Raw genomic sequence first — 22,810 nt, 5'->3', positions numbered from 1 at the left:
CAAATACCCTACAGGCTGATCCTTTTGTCAGGCAGTGTGATCTATGTAACTGCGGTCTCATCTGCACAGCCAGATAATACACTCAATAACAGTGTGCAATAGCAATCAACTAAACTTGATGCCTTTAGTGCCTATTGATTACTTATAATGGATAATTTATTGATTACTCATTGAATTTAGTTTCAACATGATTTCTTAACCCACAACTTGGGAATTGGTCCCCCATTTATACAAAACCTCATTTATTTCTGGATATCCACCTAAAATAGTACTTCTTTGTCGAAATAACTCAAATACTCAACATGTTGTATTATTCTTCCTTGAGTAAAACAGTATTATTAAGCAATATTGCTTCTCTTTGTAATCACTCTGTCTAATCAATCCGGATCCTAAGTGGTTCATGTAATTTTAACAAACCATGTCATTATCATAATGGAGGATTAGTGTTTGCTGACCAACATTTTAAACAGTCCTGTATTTCTTCAAAATGAACTATTGACTATGTGACCCAATCCCACAGCAAAGAATAACAGGAAGCTAATCGAGGCGGCGCTCAGACTAGTCCATTACGGCTGTCGCTGTGAGTGGAACACTTTGAGGATGAAAGGAAGGAGGAATAAGGAAAGTCACAAAATAAAATTAAAAGGATATTCAAACACTCGATTAGACAAAAAGTTGAAATTTTGGGGGGGGTTTGGTATAGCTATGGTACACAATTTATTGTTGAAAGGTGTAAATGTATACAGTATATTTCACACATTTTTAAATACAGTGCATGTACATCTACGGCAAGAACAGCTTGGTGATATTGAGCACTACCGAACGGGAAACGTCCTTGAAGACGTCATTGATTAGAAGCAGGACAAAGCAGATTAAAAACCACATCGGTATACCCGAAGCATTTCAGTAAATGTCAAAGCTTCTAGTCTGTGCAAAAAGGATTCTGTTAGACTGATGGGGTGTCCAGGAAAGGTGATTGATGGAAGGTCAGTTTTAGGGCAGGGTAGGGAAGGGTGGTTCTGGCCGGTTGGGTCTCTTGATGAAACCTCACTTGGTCATACTCTTCACCAATTCTAACGCCTCTATTGGTTTCCATTGCTGGTTTAAAGTGATTAGCTGCAAGATAAAAAAAAAAAAAAGGTACACTGTCTGTCTTCCCATCTATCATACCATTAGTAAACAGTCATGTAGAATCATCAACAGTGGGCTACATCATTTAGAGTTTCAGAAATATACTTTATATTAGATGCACTAAGTAATTGCAAGAAGGTTGGGTGAAGGTTTGGTTGAATCTTGACAATGGTGCTCCTCTTATGACTCATGTAAGAACAGTATGTACTGTTCTGGCAGGTCAACAACATCCCTGTATCATAACTTGTTTTAACTATCATATCTGATTGGAACTTTTCAACAACAATTACCTTTTGGGGTTTTGATGGATCGAGTCCTTCCCAAGGCTCTGGGTTGTAGGTCTTATTCAAACTGAATATTAAAAAGATAAAGTCAGCTAAAATAGGATGGGATTTGACAAGCTTTCTGATCAAATGTGTCTGTCGAGGACATATAGATAAACTCCTAGTTAGAGTTAGAAAACATGCAGACTTGAAATAGAATGTTGATTAATTCATCAAATCATAAAGTCTCACATGACATCGGGTTTGGTGAGTAGAAAGTAAATTGCCGCAGAGGTTGCTCCTGTTGCAGCAAACGCCATAAAGCCAATCAGAGGGATCAACTAAGGACACACGAACGACATATGAAAGTTATATGGCCCCCAGAACTGAATTTTCTACCATCACTATTCGCCTTCTAACAGAAATTAACCTTGGTCCAGACTTGGCCGCTATATTTAAGTGATAGTTGAAATAATAAAATACATTAAAAAAATAAACGCATCACCTAATTCACATTGGCACCATTTTCGAGTCACTCACCTCTTTCCTCTTCCTCAGCATTTGGATAAAACTTGACATTTTGTCCAAATTCACTTTAGGAATCTATAGAAAACAGTTTTAAAATGAAATAAAATGAATGTTGAATCGATGTTATTCATCAATGATGAGCATCAAGTAATTGGAACATTCCATGTCACCTGTTACTCTCAGAATCCGAGATACTTTTGGATGGGAGCCTTCTGACGGCAGGTCTTTTGCGGAAGAGGTGATACGACTTGTAAAGCACGTACACAAACCGTCGTCACTTCTCACAATGACATCACCCTGTATTGACAGCTATCGAAGGAGAGTCCCATTAAGGGAAACTAAAAGTACCACGCACTCTTTTGTATGCAACGCCCCCATGTGTTTGCTGAACACAGTGCGTACATCATAAAAAGCTTGACAACCTACGATTTTTCGCAGTCATGTTAGGACTTTGATAAAACAGTGAAAGATGCCATCATGGAGAAGTGTTCTTTTATAGGCTACGTATTTGTTCAGGCAAGTATAGGACCAGGATCATTTAGTCTCCAGTTCTATTCGTTTCCACTGCTGGTTTATATTGATTAGCAGCAGGGCCACAGGAGATAAACAAGTCAGACGTCGGGGCATCGTAAAGGGGGTATAAAGGGGTGAAGAATCAGAGGCCCCAGCTTGGACACATGGTCACCACTGATGTTCAGTAATAGTAGATCTTATATTTGGTTTCAAAGGTCCTGGCAATGCCATGGCTTCAGTAGAAGATCTAGCATTCTGTCAGAAGACTTGTCACGTAGTACCATCTAGTAGTAATTCATTCTTAGATGGCTGTTGACATTACTGTTCCTTATGTCACTCATATTGAACATAATTCACACAAAAAGCTCTTTCACTTGGACAAAAACGAAGTCATTCCCGTTTTATCTTCCTCTCGCATTTATATTTCAAATATTATTTTTTTATAGCAGCACAGATTAAATGAACATAATCACTATTACATTTTTTGTGAGAATGTAAAAACATTCTGAAAGGCATTTGAAACAGCAAATAGACACACCCATGCATGGCAAGATACTATTTTATGTCAAAACCAAAGTTACAGAGTGACTGTAAAGATTTAGAGACATATACATACATAAAACGTCTGAACTAGGCTACCAAGTGACAGTTTTCATCTGAGCGGGAATTGATAACTCTGAATCTGCTGGGTGGTGAGAGAGGGAGTCATCCGGTGAAGAGACTTGAGGAAGTGTTCGCGTTTGATGGTGGAGGCCTCCATACCCTCCTCCTGGAGGGTCAACAAAGCAGCCTGGAACAGAAAGGAAATCCCACTGGATCAGAACTAGTCACGTTAGTCAGGGGCAGATCAAGACGAAGGTCTGGTCAGGGCCTGTGTGGTCGATCGTACCTCCTTGCAGAGCATCTCTATATCAGCTCCAGAGAAGAGCTCCGTCTGAGAAGCAAGCTCCTCCAGACACACGTCAGGGTCTAGAGGCATTCGCTCACTGCACACTTTTAGGATGGCCAGACGGGCCTAAATAAAACACACACGCGTCAGAGAGAGAACGCTGATCACGATTAGTTTACTGATGGTTAGCATGTCAAAAGTTGTTTCACATTAGACAGAGTTGAGTGTTAATTGGGGTAAATTCCTGTGGTACCGGTGGATCAGGTGGAGGGACGTAGATGATGTGGTCCAGTCTGCCAGGCCTGAGGAGGGCGCTGTCTATGGAATCTGGTCGGTTAGTCGCTGCTACTATCATCACCTCTTTGTTACACACTTCCTGACAGTCTACCTGACAGGAGCATTGGATAACATGTAGATATTAAGAGAGCACTGTACATTCACATCCAGCCACAAGACAGTCGTGTACATTACCCCAAAGTGAGAGTGTTTATTATCAAACCAACTTGCTGCTGTGGCTGGCTTTCCTCCACCCCCTCTGCCTGAAGGACCTTCCCTGCTCCCCTCCTCTCCAGGGTCTTAAAGCCCACCCCATCCAGTTCATTGAGCAGCACTGAGAGAAGGCGTGTCTGAACACTCTGGGGTGTGTCGCTACCAGACCGTGAGCCAATCAGAGTGTCTATCTCATCCAGGAAGAGGATGGAAGGAGAGCAAGCCCGTGCCTGGCGGAATAGCTGCAAGTAAAACAAACTCAATCAATCAATCAAGTCTAAAACGTCTATAAAAATGTCCCTTTTATTAAATCACACTATGAGGGATATGAATATAGATATATACAGTATTTAACTAACCTTACCAAACAAATATGAAACCACAGACTACTCATGTAGGATCTGGCCTATGTAAAACTTAAGGATAACTGTTTATCCTTAAAGAATAACTGTTTTAAATGTGTTCATATTAGAGTTAAAGCAGCCAAGTTCACCTGGGCCAGAGCCTTCTCTGAGTCCCCTACGTAGGGAGAGTAGAGGTCGGCTCCACTGACGGACAGGAAGGAGCAGTGAGAGGAGGCGGCAGCAGCCCTGGCCAGGGTAGTCTTAGCACAGCCCGGGGGTCCGTACAGCAGCACCCCCCGAGGCCGACTCAGACCAAGACGCACAAACGCCTCAGGGAACCTCATCGGCCACTCTATACTCTACGAGGCAAAGAGAGGGATGAAGTTAGGCAGGGACAACCTAATGTCTATCCTGAAGAGTGTCTGTGCTACTCATGTTACTGAATGAATCGTTTTGAATGCTGCAACTACACCTGTTGGAGTTTGAGTTTGACGTCTTCCAGGCCTCCTATTTGCTCCCAGGAGAGAGGGGACAGCTCTGTCCTGCCCAGACTTCCTCTCAGGCAGGAAGGTCCAACGGCCTTCAGGGCCTCCAGGAAGTGCTCCATAAACACAGCCTGCTCTCCTGAATCCTGAATGACCCAAACCAGGAAACACAAGTGTTCCTTTGAAATACCAGTTGAGTTGTGTGTCCGGCCCTGGGGTGGTTTGAGAGGAATCGTTCCCAACCTGGGTGTTGTGGCGTATGGCCTGCATGGCTGCCTCCCTGCAGAGGGCGCTGAGGTCTGCTCCCACGTACCCTGTGGTTCTCCTGGCCAGCTCTGCCATGTCCACACTGGGACACACTGGCATCTTCTCGCACAGAACCGATAAGATGGCAGCCCTCTGCTCCACGGTAGGAGCTCCTATGATGACCTGTGAGGGACACATGAGAACAGTTACACAAAAAGGCAAATGGTAATAGGGCAATGATGCATTATTTGGACATCGCTTAGGATAAAATTCTGCTACAAGAATAAAATGTAAATATATAGTGCTCACCAGACATATATTATTAGTATTAATAGTTAGTTTTTTTACACAAACGCTCTCACCTCCCTGTCGAACCTGCCAGGCCTCCGTAGAGCCGGGTCCAGGTTGTCCGGCTGATTGGTGGCTCCCACAATGAGGAAGTGATCTGATTGGCCGATCCCGTCCATGAGGGTGAGCAACTGAGCTACCAATCGATTCTCCGGGGCGGAAGAACCTGTTCGTCTGGGACAGAGGGAGTCCAGCTCATCTAAGAACAGCACACATGGGCCCTCGTCCGCGGCAGCCCTGGCCCGGTCGAACACTCCCCGTAACCTCTCCTCACTCTCCCCTGGCCGAGAACCCACCACCTGGAGACCAATCGGTGAAGGCCACAAATCTTACTACAGATGAACCGTATGCAGAAACCTTGCTGATACGGACAGACACTGAACAAAAACAACAGGATTGTAGTCATTAACTGAAGTAGTTTTTTTTACCTCTGGTCCTCGGACCACCACCAGGCTGGCCCCCACCTGCGCCACCACACTGCGGACCAGCAGGGTCTTCCCTACCCCTGGAGGCCCCACCAGAAGCACCCCTCTGGGGCAGGAGATACCCAGAGACCCCAGGGTGGCAGGGTAGAGCAGTGGAAGATGGAGCATCTCCCTGAGAGAGGCACTCACCTGAAATAAGAAAGAAAAGACTGAGCAAATGATGCTTCTTTCAGTTAAGAGGTCCATGTGCCTTTCTTACTGTTGCCATCAGATTAATTCAGGGGTGGGCAATCCTGGTCCACAGGTGCCACTGTCCTGCATCTTTTACATGTTTCCCTGCTCCAGCACACCTGTTTCAAATGAATGAGTTGTTATCCAGCTCTGTGGAAGCACCATGGGTAATGACCATTCATTTGAAACAGGTGTGCTGGAGCAGGGAAACATCTAAAACATGCAGGACAGTGGCACCTGAGGACCAGGATTGCCCACCCCTGGATTAAACTCTACCTAGATTCTTCCTTCATTCACCCTACACTCACCTCCTCCAGGCCCCCGAGAGGAACTCTTGGCTGGTCCTGTAGCTGTGCTTTATAATGCCTGAGGCTGTGGGTGCCACTGATCTGCACACTGGTCTTAGAGGTGACCACACCAGCCTCCGCAGAATCCAGGTTGACACTCTCGATGACAATCATTTTAAGCTCAGTCTCGAAATCTTCAACGTTAATCACATGCTTCTCATGGACATAAACACCTCTCAGCATGTCTTTCACCAGTTCCTGAATGAGCAGTTGAGGCGAGTTCTTTTTAAAGTCTGCATTCTGGATGACAGCAGTTACTTTGATGCTTCTCAGTTTGGGACAGGTGACAGGCCTGAGATGGCTAAGGGTCAAGCTCAGGTGAGAGGGAGGCTGGTTGATTAGGCTAGGAGAGGAACATTTGGAGTCTATTTGTATGAAGTTCTCCGCCAGGTCAGCTCTGGGCCAGGCTGAGCACAGGCAGGTTCCCCTGGGTAGAGACACCAGGACGGGGGACCCTAGCCCCAGCCCTAGGGTTGTCATCAAGCCTGGTCCCAGTCTGCATCTCTGTGTACCGCGGTCTGCGGGGTCCACCGGCAGCACTTTCAGAGACATTGTGCTTCTCTCACGTCCTATTGTAAAAAAGATAACCGGTTTTATTTTCACTTTTATTAGTACGACACACAGTTCAAGTTGCATGCTAGAGTGGACAGACCTTGGAATTTATAAATGTTCTTTTTGTTTCTTTTTTAATCCAGGCTTGTAGCATGCTGGCCTCATTCAATAGCCTACGTAGGTACGTACGTAAAACACAAACACTACAATAACACCCAAAGAGCACCACTAGCTACTTAGCCAGGTAATGTACTTACCAGTTAATGTGTTTTGATATTTCGGAAATTGTTAGACGTATTAAATACATTTATCCGGATTAAAACTTCAGGCTGTCAAGATCTGTGTTTACCGTAGCCATGTGAGCCAGATATACATTGGCCAACCAAAAACGTTTCCGTAGTTTGGTGGACGCATGAACATTTTACGTTTTTTAAAGTTTATGATCTCAGTTTTGTTCCTATGGTCACATAGACCTACATATCCATATTATTTGTCAGATGACGAGGTAAAAATATTAAATTGTTATAGTCTTAGTGGTCGTAATTGTAAAAAACATCATTTTAGTTTCTTCCTGCATAAAAAGTAATCAAAGTTGAACATGGTTTAATTTTAGTCGGACAGCTTTTGTGTGTTTTTTTTATTTATTGAATACAATGCAAAAGGTACAAAGTATGCATCTGCAGCTCAGACATTATTGTAGTTTATTAAAAAAACATGATATAAACATACATATAGGTAATTTGTACAATTAAATATGCAGACCCTCTCTTGAAATTCTCCTTAAGAAATGTTTCCCATTGACAGTTCTGTTTTATTCGTCATCATCCCTAAAGTTACATACTTCTAAAGAAGCGCAACATGTGACACGTTTAATTGTCGTTGTGAGTGGGATCACATGGTATACTATTATAACTGAGATAAAAGTGCGATTTCGAAACTTCACTTTCTCTTCCTGTTTCTAACGTGAAGGTTGCCGTGCTGTCCTGGCCGAACACTGATAGACTAATTTAGGTCAGGTGCAGCTCAAGAGCAACAGCTCTAGGGCCGTACAGGTGGTGAGAAAAAAAACGTTAGAGGCATACAAGGTTAGTGCGAGTAATCTTATGGCTATTGTCGTGGCAGTCTATGATATCATGAAAAGTTTGTAAGTCCATTGGACAGCAATGCCACTTGTGTACTCAGACAATGAATGAAATGCTATGAATGAAACCGTTAAGTTTTTGCAGATATGAATCAGGTATAATACACCATGTATGCATGTTATGCTAATTGTTTTTTGGACAGCAACAGAAGACAAGCGTTTGTGCGTGCGTGCGTGTCAGTGGAATTACTTTGTCCCTGTGCTCCTGTCCTGCCTGTGCTTATAACATACCGTGTGTATAATCTCTCTGCTTGTGCAGCTGTGCCCTGGGCAGCAGGAGGGTCTTGGCACATTCCCACTTCACCGTCATATTTCCAGATCTCGCGAACTTGTCCTGCATGTGTAACCAACCCTGGGCCCGTATCTGCTTGTCCTGGAGAGCTGAAATGTCACACTGCTGTCTCTAGGCCTTGCCACAGAGTGTGTGTGTTAGGGCTCAGGATTTTGGGGGGGAAAGTGAAATGTGCTTTGTGATCTGAAAGCCGAAGTTGAGTGGATCTTATCTGTGTGTTTGTGTAGTGAAAAGTTGGCTAGGGGCAGCTCCCACAGAAGCCATGTCGACCCTGCTGCGCTGTGTCTCCGGATCCTCTGTCACCTTGTTCCAGCAGGGCGTCCGGAAGAAGGTTCACCAGACAGGGAGGAGATGTTTCAGGACATACCCTGTGCTGTGGGACCAGCAGGCTACTAAAGGCAAGTTACAGCCTCTTATCTTTAAGTCTGCAGTGGTTTGTTTAGCCTGGAGTAGTTAGGTTTCTCCTTCTGTATCATTGTTGAGCGACGATGAAACACTCTTTACAGCTGAATTAAGACTGGAAATGTTTGCACAAGGCTGTAGGAGAACTTACCAAAATAGCTAGGCACTTACACAAACATGTCTAGTTTATACTCAGCTCTATATCCCGTGTAAACGCGAGAGGTCAGTTAAAGGTGAAACGTAGGTCTTGATTCTTTGTGTGTGTTTCTGCATATAAACACTTTCCCCGCGGGTCAGAGTCGGCGGTAGTGCACGAAGCGGTGTGTCTTGTGTGTTTGTAAGTTTTGGGAGTTTCTCTTGAGCTTCAAGGGTAGTTTAACGCTTGCCTGGAGAGGCAATGCAGGCCTCTCCATGGAAACTGGCTCAGAGCCAATCAGCTGCTAATAATGTCTCTGCACTAGCGAGGTCATCAAGCCATGTATGGAGAACTATTTGAAACTGGACTCCACCAAGCCTGTACCCTAGCACTCTCAGTTGTACATGCTGCCCTGTTATGAGGAGTAGCATAAAACAGGGAAAGCTCAACCAGACCTTCTTGTCACTGAACGTATGCAATGCTTCCAACCAGAGTGAATCCTTCTAATCTGCCCAAGATGGCGCTGAACAAATGAAAGATTCCGAAGGGTTTATATGACTCATGTATACCCCGTTGCAACCAAGCTGTATGTACACATCGGCATGCAATGTGAATCTGAGGCTGCAGGTGTGTTTCCCCAGGTGTGTTGTACAAGGACCTGGTGGTTGGTGTCCCTAAGGAGACTTTTCTAAATGAGCGGCGTGTGGCGCTATCGCCCGTGGGCGTTCAGGCTCTGGTCAAACAGGGCTTCAGCGTGCAGGTGGAGAGTGGAGCAGGAGATGAGGCAAAGTTCTCCGACCAGCAGTACATAGAGGCTGGGGCCACAATCACAGACACCAAGGGGGCGTTTGGCTCAGACCTGGTCCTCAAGGTCAGTATCTCAACCTATTCAAACTGGCAGCAGATCTGACAAAGCGAAGCTCTGTCTTACCACTCAGATTATGTTGAGAGAGAGAGAAACGTGTATTTCTATCGATGATCAAAGTGCCGCTCTAAATTCTTTGAATTGTTTTTACGCAGGTTCGGGCCCCTGTCTTAAATGAGGCACTGGGGACTCACGAGGCAGATCTCCTGAAGCCCAAGTCCACCTTGGTTAGCTTCATCTACCCTGCTCAGAACCCTGAGCTGATGGCTAAACTGGCAGAGAGGGAGAGCAACGTGCTGGCCATGGACCAGGTGCCCCGAGTCACCATCGCACAGGGCTTTGATGCCCTCAGCTCCATGGCCAACATCGCAGGGTAAAGGACGCACCCTTGCATGCACTCACTCACGAGCACATGGGGACTTGGGCACGTGACAGTTTGTCCTTTTGTTGTGCAGGTACAAATCTGTGGTTCTGGCTGCAAACCACTTTGGCAGATTCTTCACTGGTCAGATCACTGCGGCAGGAAAAGTACCCCCAGCTAAGGTAACCACCGTACAATTGGAAAACAAAACCTAAACATAGTTGGTAGAAAGTGGGTTGTCATGTGGCGTGTTACTGCCGGCAGGTCTTGGTTATTGGTGGTGGAGTGGCTGGTTTGGCAGCAGCAGGAGCCGCCAAGTCTATGGGAGCCATCGTCAGAGGGTTCGACACCAGGTACAGTACACTCTCTCTGTCTGACTGGTCTTGAGCTATGATGAGCGTTAGTTTGAACCTTTTTAGTCTGCGCGTTGAGCATTAGCTTGACCATGTTAGCTGTATGCTACTTCTGAAATATATTTTTTGACACGCATCTCAGGCCGGCAGCCCTGGAGCAATTTAAGTCGTTTGGGGCGGAACCTCTGGAGGTGAACGTGGCAGAGTCTGGAGATGGTGTTGGTGGCTATGCAAAGGAGATGTCTAAGGAGTTCATTGAGGCTGAAATGGCTCTATTCGCCAAACAGTGCAAAGATGTGGATATCGTCATCAGCACTGCTCTTATTCCAGGTCACTAAGCCCTTCCTTCTCTGTCCTTCATTTTTCTAATCTCCTTCCTCCCTCCCCGTCTCCATCCATTCATCCCCATCTTTGTTACCTTCTCCGTCTGTCCCCAGGCATGCGAGCTCCCATCCTGATCAAGAAGGAGATGGTAGAGTCGATGAAGGACGGCTCTGTGGTTGTGGACCTGGCTTCAGAGGCTGGGGGTAACATTGAGACCACCAAGCCGGGGGAACTGCACGTTTACAACGTGAGGTCCTAGCGATGCTGTCGCATTGGAATAACGGGAGTATACCCAGAGTAGACAGTTTTTTAAAAAAAGATTTTTACTTTTTTGGTTTCCAGGGCGTCACACACATTGGATACACCGACCTGCCCAGCCGCATGCCCACCCAGGCCAGCACCCTGTACTCCAACAACGTGCTGAAGCTGCTCAAGGCCATCAGCCCTGATAAGGACTACTTCCATTACGAGCCCACTGATGAGTTTGACTACGGGACAGTTGCCCATGTGATCCGAGGAACACTGGTCATGCAGGTAGTGTTTACATGGAACACGCCCCTCCCTCCCTCCCTCAGAGGAAATGTGTTTTATTCCGCTGTGCCAGGGAGACCAGCCAAACTGGCACCAGATAACTCCCTCATAGTTGGAACTGTAACAAGGATTGGGAATGTTATGAATTATTTTTAAATGTAGTTTTGTACAATTTCTGACCTTGACACATTATTGAGAGCAGAAAGAGCAGGTATGTAACATATCTGCTTACCCTGTACTAAACTCAGCATTATTCCTGAAAGATGTGAAAATTATTCTTTGAAAGAATTGGTCTCCAAATGGTTCAATTATTGTTATTAAAAACAAGAATAGAACGTTACCCAATTTGACTATTGACCATCACTTCGGGATTTAAATTTAGCATGGCACAGTTCCACAACACAACCGCTTGTTTTAACCTCTGTTCCTTGTTCTGTGTTTACAGGAGGGCAAGAACCTGTTTCCATCTCCTCTCCCTAAGACAGCGCCCCCTGCAGCCCCTGTCAAACACAAGACCATCGCAGAACTGAATGCAGAGAAGGCAGCTGAGGTCTCCCCCTTCAGTCGCACTCTGAGCTCTGCTGGTGTCTACACTACAGGTCAGACACACACACAACACAACACACACACACCAGTCGCATACACACGTGCAGAAACGCTAACTGTGTACTTTTGGACTTTTGCAGGGCTGTCGACGTGCTTAGCACTGGGTATCGTTGCTCCTAACGCGGCCTTCAGTCAGATGGTGACGACGTTTGGCTTAGCTGGGATCGTTGGATACCACACCGTGTGGGGCGTGACCCCTGCGTTGCACTCTCCACTTATGTCAGTCACCAATGCCATCTCAGGTCAGAGGGCGGAAACGGAATCCAAACCATAGATTCGGAATGCGTTTTTATTGGCCGGTAGGCATTCCGCTCAGACAGATTTGTGGTAATTGTGTCTTTCAGGTCTGACAGCGGTGGGAGGTCTGGTTCTGATGGGGGGTGGCCTCACCCCCTCTTCTCTCCCTCAGAGCTTGGCTCTGGCAGCTTGTTTCGTGTCTTCCATCAACATAGCCGGTCTGACTCCACTCATGCAAACACATGAAATGACTGTGATGTAAACAGTTGCAAAAAAACCCAATATTATTCTACCAAAGAAAACAAGAATCAGCTTCTTCTCTATTATTTATCTTTTGCCGTTTTCCAATTGACTGTGTGTGTAGGTGGTTTCCAGATCACACAGAGGATGCTGGACATGTTTAAGCGGCCTACAGACCCTCCAGAGTATAACTACCTGTATGCACTGCCAGGAGCTGCCTTCATAGGAGGCTATGGAGCTTCAGTTGCAGCTGGGTACAGCATCGAGCAGGTGCTGCAACATTTCCACTGGGCTTGAGACATCTTACAAAATTCATATTTGCTATGCTGTGGTGGTGGTGGTGGGGGGTAATATTCAGAGAGAGGAAGGTTACAAATAGTTTCTCCGTTCTTTCGCAGAACGTGTTTAGAACCTGATCGTGTTCTTGCTGGCTTGTTTTCTAGATGATGTATTTGGGCTCGGGAATGTGCTGTGTGGGTGCGCTGGCCGGTCTTTCGGCCCAACGCACGAGCCGCTTGGGCAACACCCTGGGCATGATGGGAGTGGCTGGGGGCATCGCCGCCACCCTAGGTGCCCTGAAGCCCTCCCCTGAGCTCCTGTCCCAGATGTCCCTGGCCATGGCCTCTGGAGGAACCCTGGGTAGGTTGCCACCCTTCTGCCCCTCCCTTCTGCCCCACAGCATCACTGATAGAGAGAAGACAATAAAGGAATACCATATGAAAAGGTCCGATGTTTTCCCTGTAACCCAGAACCACTGTTTACAACTGGAGGGAAAGCCGTGATAAATCAGTTAACGTGCTAGCACGCAATTGCGTTTGTTTTACTATGATTATGGAATGGGTTTCGCAGTGTACGATTGAACATCAATCACCCTGTCAAGATGGAGATGATATTGTTGATATCTTCATTATGTCTGTAAAGCTCTGTATCAGGGATGTTTGATAGAAATGTGATGAATTATGTTATTCTCTGTCTGGACACACACACCAAAGCAAGTGTGTTTACGGTAACCATATCCTCCTGAGAAGTGCAAAATAAGAGTTATTTTTTTGGTGCTTTTTGACAACACGTTTTGAGCGTGACTCCAGACAATTTGGCTGTCTTTGAACTTAATACCCAGTATGGATACAAAGGGAATTGAAAACAGGTGATATATTTTCACCCAATCTATATAAATATATTTTACTTTGTGTTGGTTGGTTGGGTAAAATGTGTGATAGATGGGTAAACTCCTCAAACTGTGGGGGGGGAGGGGGAAAAGAACAGAGGTTTTAATGTGTGTGTCGGTCCCTAGGTCTGACCATTGCCAAGCGTATCGAGATCACAGACCTGCCTCAGCTGGTGGCAGCCTTCCACAGCCTTGTGGGGCTGGCGGCCGTGCTCACCTGCGTAGCAGAGTACATGATCGAGTTCCCCCACCTGGACACGCACCCGGCAGCCAACATGGTCAAGACCGTGGCCTACCTGGGGACCTACATCGGAGGGGTCACCTTCAGCGGCTCACTGATAGCCTACGGCAAGCTGCAAGGTATTGGGACTCTCTGGAAAACGATGACATTAAATCACGTCTGTGTATTTTTTTTTATTATTGAACATTGGCATCATTGGGTACATTCATCATTCCATTCAATCCCGCATTCATATTGTTAACTGTTTGCTCCCAGAAAGTTTCTGAATTCAGTGAATGCTGTACTATGCGGACAAGCACACACATTCACACACACTTAGTACGCTCTCTGTCCTCTGGTGCTGATTACATCCTTTGATATTGCTAAAGATCCCTCTGCTAAATCCTGGCTTGGTTATTGTCATTGTGTGTGTGTGGTTCTCTGTGGGCTGGTCTTGAGAGAATGACTGGCTGTTCTTTGCGGAGGGCTGCTGTCTGAGCTCTGGATGTAAGACAGTGAACCCCATTAGTGGGGTTGGACTGAGAAGGACATTCCTGTGAGCTCAGAGACCCTGCAGAAAGCCTGAGAAGTGAAGCTGGGCCACCTCTTCTCTCAGTCCAGGAAAGACTGGATAGAATCTGGTGCGCTCTCTTTAGCATTGTACTGTTCTAATTCACGTTGGGACGTTCCCTGGTTTCAGGCGTTCTGAACTCCGCCCCCCTGCTGTTGCCGGGGCGCCACATGATGAATGCTGGTTTGATGGCGGCGTCCATGGGTGGCATGGTGCCTTTCATGCTCAGCACCAGCTACACCACAGGCATGGGCTGCCTCGTGGGAGTGTCTGGCCTCTCCACCATCATGGTAAGAGCTGCAGGCCTCAGAGGAGGACTTCTGGGGGCTCACTGGTGCTTCACTCGTAGAGTGCATACCACATGGGCTAAGGCCTTGCTGCACAGGCCTGGGTTTGATTCCTGCCCGGGCCGCTTACTGCATGTCATTGTCTCTCTCTCTCTGTGTAAATAAATAAATAAACTTAACAACTCTCTCATGGCATTAACATGTGATTGTGTCGCTGCAGGGTGTGACACTGACCGCGGCCATAGGGGGCGCTGACATGCCCGTGGTCATCACTGTGTTGAACAGCTACTCTGGCTGGGCCCTCTGTGCAGAGGGATTCCTGTTGGACAACAACCTCATGACCATTGTTGGAGCTCTGATTGGTTCCTCGGGTGCCATTCTTTCCTACATTATGTGTGTGGTGAGTGTACACACACACACACACACGTTGTGTTCAAATATATAGTTTTAATTCTTCCTCATTATTTGTTTCCCCCTCTTCCCAGGCCATGAACCGATCTCTGCCCAATGTGATCTTGGGAGGCTATGGAACCACCACCACAGCAGGGGGTAAACCCATGGAGATTGTTGGCACCCACACTGAGGTCAACGTGGACCAGTCCATCGAGTTGATCAGAGAGGCCAGCAGCATTATTATCACACCAGGTACACACACACACACACACATGCGCATGCGGGTCAGTAAAGAGTCTTTCCAGGAATGGGGTCAGTCATCCCTGTGACACACATTATATACACTGGCCATCAAGGAGGAGATGGAAGTTTGGATCGAGATCAAAGAGATTGTAATCTTACACATGTGTTCTATCAGACTGTATTACTGCAGGGCAGTGTGTTTTTTACTCTGCAGTCCAGATGAAGGTGCTATACCAGTTCTCCAGTGTTTTATCAGGCTTGACTTACGAACCGGATTTTAGTTGTCTTTACGATTGGTAAATAACTAACGATTGTAGGCGAATGGGAAAGTCGTTATTAGGGTTAGTATTTTGATTGGTAATTGTGAGGTAATTGTGTGGCTTCGGAATGAATATCAATCTACTTATTACCCTTGTTAGTGGTTAACCCTGACCAGAGGCATATGTTCACCACAAGAGGGAGCTGTTTGTCTAAGTATGACCTTCGACACACACAAACACACTGTCCCAGCCAATATCCAGCCCTACACTCGCATCGTTCCCTTCAGCCAAACAGTCCCAACTTCCATGGCAGTGTTTACACTTAGAGATACAAAGCATGTCCTGCCAATCGAACTCCTTACAAACTGCCAAATACGGACAAATAGTTTTGTATGTTAGGGTTAAAGTTTGGCAATGGGGTTGATATGATGCAAAAAGAGAGCAAGACTTGGCAGCAGCACGCCTCAATTGATATACTGATTTAGAGGATGGATTTTTATTAGTTTTACAACCAAAAAAGGACGTTCATCAAAAGAAGTCAGTGAGTCAAAAATGACTCAGTCATCAAGGACTGCTGTTCAAACCCCACAGCTTGCCTTGTTTCCCTAGAATTAGTTTGGAACACCAGTAAAGGACAAAACAGTCAGGTTAAACACATTGATGTGATTACTGCATCCAGGGGGAGAGTGAACCATGATGATACACTGAGCCAGACTATAACAGTGTGTCCCAGGAACAGGATGGAGCAGAAGGCTGTAAATGCCCTGTGTGGGTCAGGGTGTACCGGTTATGGGATTGAACTCTTCCAAAGGGACATGATTATAGCTGCGCTCTACTACTGTTGCAGCAGGGAGTGCTCACCTCTGACCTCCACCCAGGTACCTGACCACCAGGGTCAGGCTGGGTTTACACAGACGCTGCACGCTTGGCGACACACACTGACAAGAGGTATTGGCTCTGTCTGAATAAAGACAAACGGAACCAGGAGACGGAAATGTTAGGATCTTGGGGTCTCTTGCCCTCCCTAAAGTGATTCCCAGGCTGTGTTTTGGTTGTGGTTTTGTCCAGGTTGGGGTCTGTGTGCAGCAAAGGCCCAGTATCCCATTGCAGACATGGTGAAGATGCTGACAGAACAGGGCAAGACAGTCAGGTGGGTCTGCTACACCTATACACTCCTGGTTCACCTCCCTGCCATCATTCACTGCCTAGCTCGTGTTGTTTACATGTGCAGGGCATGGCACATCCTCCCCACACTACGCTATGAGATAAAGACTGAAACAATCCGTGTTCCTGATCAATCTTTCATTGACTTTCACAATTGCTTCAACTAACAGACCCTTTCCTGGTTTTGAACAGTCATAGAAAGGAAGACCAAATGCATCTGGGCCTGATGTATTACACTGGGAAACATCTACAGTGCCCTCCAAAAGTATTGGAACAGTGAGGCCAATTCCTTTATTTTTGCTGTAGACTGAAAACATTTGGGCTTGACATCAAACGATGAATGTGAAACCAGAGATCAACGTTTCAGCTTTTATTTCCAGGTATTTACATCAGGATCTGATGCACAAATTAGAAAATATCACCTTTTTGTTCGAACCCACCCATTTGTCACGTGAGCAAAAGTATTGGAACATGTGACTGACAGGTGTGTTTTGTTGCCCAGGTGTGTCCTATTACATACATTATTCAATCAATAAATACCACTGAATGTCTACACTCAGGTTCAGATTGGGTAAGATAGGTTTTGTCTATGCAGACTGTATTCAGAGGTGAAAACAACATGAAAACCAGAGCGCTGTCTTTGGGTGAAAAACAAGCAATTGTGAGTCTTAGAGAAGATGGAAAATCAATCAGAGCCATTGCAGAAACATTGGCCATAGCCAGTACAACCATTTGGAATGTCCTGAAGAAGAAGAAAACTACTGGTGTACTAAGTAACAGACGTCGAACAGGTAGACCAAGGAAAACATCAGCAGTTGATGACAGAAACATTGTGAGAGCTGTAAAGAAAGACCCTAAAACAACTGTTAGTGAGATCAGCAACAACCTCCAGATGGCAGGAGTGAAGGTATCACTATCTACTGTTCGCAGAAGACTTCATGAACAAAAGTACAAGGGCTACACCAGAAGATGCAAACCACTCATTAGCAAGAAGAATAGGAAGGCCAGGCTGGAAATTGCCAAAAAGTACAGAGATGAACCTCAAAAATTCTGGGACAAAGTTTTATGGACTGATGAGACAAAGATTAACTTTTACCAAAGTGATGGAAAGGCTAAAGTTTGGAGAAAGAAAGGAACTGCTCATGATCCCAAACACACAAGCTCATCTGTGAAACACGGTGGAGGTAATGTCATGGCTTGGGCTTGCATGGCTTCTTCTGGGACGGGCTCATTAATCTTCATTGAGGATGTAACACATGATGGCAGCAGCAAAATGACCTCGGAAGTCTACAGAAACATTTTGTCTGCCAATTTAAGGAAAGATGCAACCAAACTGATTGGCAGAGCCTTCATCATGCAGCAAGATAACGACCCAAAACACACTGCCAAAACAACAAAGGAGTTCATCAGGGGCAAGAAATGGAAGGTATTAGACTGGCCAAGTCAATCTCCAGACTTAAACCCTATAGAGCATGCATTTTACCTGCTTAAGAGGAGACTGAAGGGAGGAACCCCACAAAACAAACAACAACTGAAAGAGGCTGCAGTGAAAGCCTGGGAAAGCATCAAAAAGGAAGAATGCAAAAGTTTGGTGACGTCAATGGGTCACAGACTTGCTGCAGTTATTGAAAGCAAAGGATTTGCAACTAAATATTAAGTCTTATTCACTTAAATATGTTTTAAGAATATCTGTTCCAATACTTTTGCTCACATGACAAATGGGTGGATTCAAACAAAATGTGATATTTTCTTAGTTGTGCATCAGATCCTGATGTAAATACCTGGAAATAAAAGCTGAAACGTTGATCTCTGGTCTCACGTTCATTATTTGATGTCAAGCCCAAATGTTTTCAGTCTACAGCAAAAATAAAGGAATTCGCCTCACTGTTCCAATACTTTTGGAGGGCACTGTATCTAAATTAAGTGCAAAGCTGTGAAGCTCTATCGGAGTAGTTCCAGACAGTATTTATGAGGGCAGGGGAAGACTGAGAAGAGACCAGACGTGTTCTGGATCTGATCCTGTGGACCAGAGAATCAGGGGTTTACTGATCTAAAGAAAATCACTCAACAAAATCATTTTTAATATCATCTGGCTTGCTAATGAAGGGAATACACACATTTTATCGTGTTCTTCTCTTTAGCGTTTAAGTGAACAGAATGTTAACCTATAACTTGTGTTGCTGGATAGGCACATATTGTAATTCTACTCACCAATGTTTTTTTGATTTAACTACAGAATAACCTGTGATTTTGTGTGGGCAGGTTTGGTATCCACCCTGTAGCAGGTCGTATGCCTGGCCAGTTGAATGTGCTGCTGGCCGAGGCTGGTGTTCCCTACGATGTAGTCCTGGAGATGGATGAGATCAATAATGACTTCCCAGGTAACCCCAGACATACTCGGACTTATTGACTGGAAAGCTTGTTAGTTTGCCTGTAGGGAAAATAGATCTTTCATATCTATATCAGTCACGAGACAGGGTGGGGGTTCCACTCAATCAGAACATGTAATAAATACAGACCCTTTCATCTTAGTACAGAGCCAGTAATGTTCATTGCGTAATGATGTTTAGACATGCCATGTATCGGGGCAACCGGCTGTTTTCATAGCAACCAGGCAGCCAGTTGAAGACACATGGTTCTGTTTATGAGAGGGAGATATGCGGGGGAAACCCGATCATGCTGCTTGTGTAGGCCTGATCAGTTCGCCTATGAGTGTCAAATAGAACCAAATAGTTATTTATCTGACTGTGTTTGACGGGCAGAGACGGATCTGACGCTGGTTATCGGTGCCAACGACACCGTGAACTCGGCAGCACAGGAGGATCCTAACTCCATCATCGCCGGCATGCCCGTGCTCGAGGTGTGGAAGTCCAAGCAGGTGGGGCTCTTCCTTTCACACGGTCCCAGTTCTCATTCCACACAGCTTCCACGTCATTCAGCCCTTCCTACTCCCTCGACTCTCACAACCCCTTGAATAGGATGGACCCGCATGATTCGAAGGTTTAGACTGATATGGAATTTGGAAAGATATGTCCTGACTGGTGCCAATTGTCACAACTGCATGCGTTTGGGCTGTGCTACGTATGGTATATTGAGCGGAACGCCCTGTCCTTCTTCCAGGTGATTGTGATGAAGCGTACCCTGGGCGTGGGGTACGCCGCCGTGGACAACCCCATCTTCTACAAGCCAAACACTTCTATGCTGCTGGGAGATGCCAAGAAGACATGTGACAACCTACAGGCCAAGATCAGAGAGGCCTACTACTAGGACTAATACAAACTCCCCATAGGCTTACCCTCTTGTATTTATTTCTCTTGAATCCAGATGCCGGAATAATTGTTCACTTTAGAAAACATGTAGAATATCTAGTAGTTTATTTGGGTTCTCCAGTAAATGTGATGACAATAGTGGTAAAGGAATATTGAGAGTGGTAAAGAAATATTGACAGTGACAATGTTTTACCTGAAGTGCCAAACACTCCAAAATCATTGATTTGAGGAAAAACTACCCAGTTGCATGTACTGCCTAATTTGTAAATAAAAATGTTTAGAGTTTACTCAATTTGGAAATCTTTTGAATACACACAACACATCAATCTGAAGATTTAGCAATTCGGCAGTTTCAGACATTATAAGATGTCTCAGGAAAGTATTTGGCCAAATATAGAACTGTCTTTGCACCTCAAGTGCTCAACTGAAGTTTTGAAATAAGTGTTACCATACTATTTAGAAAGGGAACATTGTTGAGGCCCCTTTTTTGAGCTGTGAACCCATTATGGTTTCAATGAGGTTAGATTTTAAGTTGAACTTCGACATTCTATTTCATAGATTTCTTATAAAAAGTGTCAGAGTTTTCCAGCAGAAGTCTTGGCCTTCGTGATGAGGGTGTGCAGGTAGGAATAGAAGAACAGCAGGTTGTCATATTCTCCTCTGTACTCCTGAGACAAGCACTGCTCGTGATATTCCTTCAGGAAATAGTAAATGGCTTCAATGGTTGCCAGGTAAGTGTCAGGTGATCCCTTCTGATGGCGCCAAAAACACGTCTTCCTGGTCTTGAGCTCTACCTGTAACAGGGCTGCACAGTGGAGAACCTCCAAGAGACTTAATGCAGCAGTAAAGCCCACACAGGTGGCAAAGCACTGCTATGACTGACGTAACACTGGTATGAGGTAAGTTTCCATTAAACACTGTACAACGCTGAAAGCCTTTTGAGAAACATTCTTTATGTAAAAGCAATTTGTCACAATTACCCTGAAGTCTCTCATCTGTGATGATTCTGTTGGTCTGGTTCCATGTGCTGTCGATGAAGACCACCCTCAGCAGAGGGCCGGCCCCTGACCCAGGGCCTTCAGCCACATGTGGGGCCCCTAACCGTGGATCCTCAGCTGGTGTCTTCTCACATCTCAGCCTCTTTGGGTGTGGTTCCTCAGGGGAATCAGCTGACCTCCTGTCAGCCATGTGCCTTAAACGCTGCTTCATGTCCTCCATGGAAACTGATCCAGGACCAGGGAACACCAGCACCACCTGTGAAGAGCATCCGAGCAGAGAGAGGTTGGATGATAAGGTCACACTCGTCTCATCCCAACACAGTGTTGGTGATGACGACTGTGACTTGCACTCAGAATTTAAAAAATCAAGGAAACGCAAACTAACTTTGTGCCTTTCACCTTCAAATTCAGGTATGCAGGGGTATGTGTATATGGTCACATCATCAGGAGCAAGGATTTTGGCGTGGATTGCAGTGCTCTTGCCATCTACTTCACTGGGGTGCTTGATGATGTCAATCTTCACCGGCAGCTGAAATTACATGTATAAGAGTTTTGTTAACATACAGAGCTGGGTGAAAGATGAGTTGTTCATCTGTTCCAAGGTGGGCTGCCTGCACTAAGCGGTTATGTCCAACCCCCACGCATGCAATGTTAACAATCAGGTTGAATCCCAACCTTTCACTGACCTTGACCGAGGGGATTTCTATGTGGCTGACACCCACTAATGAGCAGCATGTGTAGCAAAAGAACATCCTTGATCCCCTACATTTAGAGCACTTTACCCTGCCCCTCTGCTGCGCTCTCTCCAGCACTGCATGGGAAGCAAGACTCAGTCCATCAAGAGGCTGATCAGGATGCGCGTGTCTGACAGATGGATTACTGGAGACTGTTTTGAGGTTGTCAGAACAGCCCTGACTCTGAGCTTCATCCAGGATTGTGTCTTGTTTTGGTGGTTCTGACAAATCCGTGCGGGTCAAAATCCCCGGACCCGACATACTGATCCAAGTCCTGTCTGGAAGTCAATGACAACAAACAGACATTACTGGCTAGTTTTAGGGGTTAGTCTAAACAACGTATACCACGAATTTATGAGAGATAGTTCTGAAAGGTAGATAGCTAACTTGAAGTATGAGAGCTCAAATGAGATTATCTAGCTGTTAGATATCAACGGCTGAATATCGCAGCTGAAATGACTGGGACTCGAGTTGCACCGTATGAAGAAGCTAGCGAGCCAGCTAGCTTAGCCTGGCTAACTATCAATGTGTCGCACCCCTTACCACAGAATTTCGATCCAAGCACACTGTTCCTTATCCTCAAAACCTATTGCCCAAGTAACTTGACACCGTTGATAATTTAGCTATCTGACAACCAAAAGCATATTTTGCAAGATGTAGAGCTATCTGCATGAATTGGGACAGCATGCGTTGGTTCTTCTTCTACGCCGGATGTTCTTTCGACTACTCTAAACAGGTCGGTGTTGCGCCCCGAGATGACCCCGCCTGGAAAAGCCCGGCACAAACCACTCGAATCAAAAAATTAACAATTTTGTCTTGATATCGCCCCCAAACGAAGGGGAGACAGCTTCTCACATTCACATTTTTTGTTTAAAGAATAGAAGAAAAGTTATGTTCTATTATGTTCTTCTCAACACAAAATCCTTAAAACTCGTCATTCCAAACGAACACAAACCAATACCTTTCTCGCTTCACGACATTGTATTCTGAGGAAATAAACCCCAGCCATGATTACCAAAGGAAATTTATTTAGTTTAGCTGAGGTTCAAAGTATTTCACATGGCTCTTCTTAGTACCAATGTAGGCTGTAGGTTCAAAGGCATGCGCTTTAAATGCAGTTAACCTGCGCGTAGGGTTTTGGGTGAGATATCAAGACGAAATCTTAAACTTTTTGATTTGAGTGGTTTGTGCGCCCGCTTCTGCGAGGGGATTCTTTTCCAGGTG

General features: G+C 45.5%; 4 protein-coding genes across 9 annotated transcripts; 1 reads left to right on the top strand and 3 right to left on the bottom strand.

The window, feature by feature from the left end:
- Positions 1 to 693: 693 nt before the first annotated feature.
- Positions 694 to 2,299, bottom strand: c19h15orf48 (chromosome 19 C15orf48 homolog). Its single transcript, XM_047042080.1, has 5 exons — positions 2,093 to 2,299; positions 1,935 to 1,997; positions 1,647 to 1,735; positions 1,422 to 1,482; positions 694 to 1,116 (listed from the first exon to the last, which is right to left on the bottom strand). The coding sequence occupies exons 2-5, from the start codon at positions 1,971 to 1,973 to the stop codon at positions 1,048 to 1,050; spliced, it is 258 nt and encodes an 85-aa protein (XP_046898036.1). The 5' UTR covers positions 1,974 to 1,997; positions 2,093 to 2,299; the 3' UTR covers positions 694 to 1,047.
- Positions 2,300 to 2,852: 553 nt separating this feature from the next.
- On the bottom strand, positions 2,853 to 7,154 carry spata5l1 (spermatogenesis associated 5-like 1). Of its 3 annotated transcripts, none has more exons than XM_047041908.1 (11): positions 7,049 to 7,154; positions 6,201 to 6,808; positions 5,665 to 5,850; positions 5,251 to 5,535; positions 4,886 to 5,071; positions 4,630 to 4,803; positions 4,307 to 4,516; positions 3,828 to 4,055; positions 3,578 to 3,712; positions 3,325 to 3,450; positions 2,853 to 3,225 (listed from the first exon to the last, which is right to left on the bottom strand). In XM_047041908.1, exons 2-11 carry the CDS (start codon positions 6,789 to 6,791, stop codon positions 3,088 to 3,090), a joined length of 2,259 nt encoding a protein of 752 aa, XP_046897864.1. In that variant the 5' UTR covers positions 6,792 to 6,808; positions 7,049 to 7,154; the 3' UTR covers positions 2,853 to 3,087. The 3 variants fall into 3 exon arrangements, with proteins under 3 accessions (XP_046897864.1, XP_046897865.1, XP_046897866.1); XM_047041909.1 differs by having other exon boundaries at positions 4,630 to 4,797; XM_047041910.1 differs by having other exon boundaries at positions 4,630 to 4,788.
- A 1,096-nt stretch (positions 7,155 to 8,250) lies between these two features.
- LOC124481444 (NAD(P) transhydrogenase, mitochondrial-like) lies at positions 8,251 to 20,141 on the top strand. The gene is made up of 21 exons (XM_047041334.1): positions 8,251 to 8,622; positions 9,404 to 9,633; positions 9,783 to 10,000; positions 10,083 to 10,170; positions 10,253 to 10,341; positions 10,484 to 10,671; positions 10,779 to 10,912; positions 11,008 to 11,199; positions 11,642 to 11,795; positions 11,883 to 12,044; positions 12,147 to 12,257; positions 12,404 to 12,549; positions 12,723 to 12,918; positions 13,574 to 13,807; positions 14,368 to 14,528; positions 14,746 to 14,925; positions 15,011 to 15,170; positions 16,490 to 16,571; positions 18,848 to 18,966; positions 19,348 to 19,463; positions 19,706 to 20,141. The coding sequence occupies exons 1-21, from the start codon at positions 8,487 to 8,489 to the stop codon at positions 19,850 to 19,852; spliced, it is 3,243 nt and encodes a 1,080-aa protein (XP_046897290.1). The 5' UTR covers positions 8,251 to 8,486; the 3' UTR covers positions 19,853 to 20,141.
- Positions 19,894 to 22,794, bottom strand: dtwd1 (DTW domain containing 1). Of its 4 annotated transcripts, XM_047041338.1 has the most exons (5): positions 22,130 to 22,783; positions 21,539 to 21,864; positions 21,238 to 21,381; positions 20,835 to 21,108; positions 19,894 to 20,659 (listed from the first exon to the last, which is right to left on the bottom strand). In XM_047041338.1, the coding sequence occupies exons 2-5, from the start codon at positions 21,845 to 21,847 to the stop codon at positions 20,430 to 20,432; spliced, it is 957 nt and encodes a 318-aa protein (XP_046897294.1). In that variant the 5' UTR covers positions 21,848 to 21,864; positions 22,130 to 22,783; the 3' UTR covers positions 19,894 to 20,429. The 4 variants fall into 4 exon arrangements, 3 of the variants coding, with proteins under 3 accessions (XP_046897294.1, XP_046897295.1, XP_046897293.1); XR_006957645.1 differs by having other exon boundaries at positions 19,894 to 21,108; positions 21,252 to 21,381; positions 22,130 to 22,776; XM_047041339.1 differs by having other exon boundaries at positions 19,894 to 21,108; positions 21,635 to 21,864; positions 22,130 to 22,794.
- Positions 22,795 to 22,810: the final 16 nt, after the last annotated feature.

Source organism: Hypomesus transpacificus, chromosome 19 (assembly GCF_021917145.1).
Source record: "Hypomesus transpacificus isolate Combined female chromosome 19, fHypTra1, whole genome shotgun sequence".
Lineage (NCBI taxonomy): Eukaryota > Metazoa > Chordata > Actinopteri > Osmeriformes > Osmeridae > Hypomesus > Hypomesus transpacificus.
The sequence above is the reverse complement of the archived record's forward strand: the minus strand, read 5'-3'. Positions and strand labels throughout refer to the sequence as shown.

Coding starts and splice junctions, on each gene's coding strand:
- LOC124481444 (XM_047041334.1), top strand. CDS start 8,487: ATGTCGACCCTGCTGCGCTGTGTCTCCGGATCCTCTGTCACCTTGTTC. Junction 10,171..10,252: donor GAAAAGTACCCCCAGCTAAG/GTAACCACCGTA, acceptor TACTGCCGGCAG/GTCTTGGTTATTGGTGGTGG. Junction 10,342..10,483: donor GTCAGAGGGTTCGACACCAG/GTACAGTACACT, acceptor CACGCATCTCAG/GCCGGCAGCCCTGGAGCAAT.
- spata5l1 (XM_047041908.1), bottom strand. CDS start 6,791: ATGTCTCTGAAAGTGCTGCCGGTGGACCCCGCAGACCGCGGTACACAG. Junction 5,536..5,664: donor TGGTGGTCCGAGGACCAGAG/GTAAAAAAAACT, acceptor ATTGGTCTCCAG/GTGGTGGGTTCTCGGCCAGG. Junction 3,713..3,827: donor AAAGCCAGCCACAGCAGCAA/GTTGGTTTGATA, acceptor TGCTCCTGTCAG/GTAGACTGTCAGGAAGTGTG.
- c19h15orf48 (XM_047042080.1), bottom strand. CDS start 1,973: ATGTCAAGTTTTATCCAAATGCTGAGGAAGAGGAAAGAG. Junction 1,736..1,934: donor TGCTGAGGAAGAGGAAAGAG/GTGAGTGACTCG, acceptor GTGTGTCCTTAG/TTGATCCCTCTGATTGGCTT. Junction 1,483..1,646: donor CTCACCAAACCCGATGTCAT/GTGAGACTTTAT, acceptor TTTAATATTCAG/TTTGAATAAGACCTACAACC.
- dtwd1 (XM_047041337.1), bottom strand. CDS start 21,847: ATGTCGGGTCCGGGGATTTTGACCCGCACGGATTTGTCAGAACCACCA. Junction 21,382..21,538: donor TAGAAATCCCCTCGGTCAAG/GTCAGTGAAAGG, acceptor ATGTAATTTCAG/CTGCCGGTGAAGATTGACAT. Junction 21,109..21,237: donor TTGAAGGTGAAAGGCACAAA/GTTAGTTTGCGT, acceptor TGCTCTTCACAG/GTGGTGCTGGTGTTCCCTGG.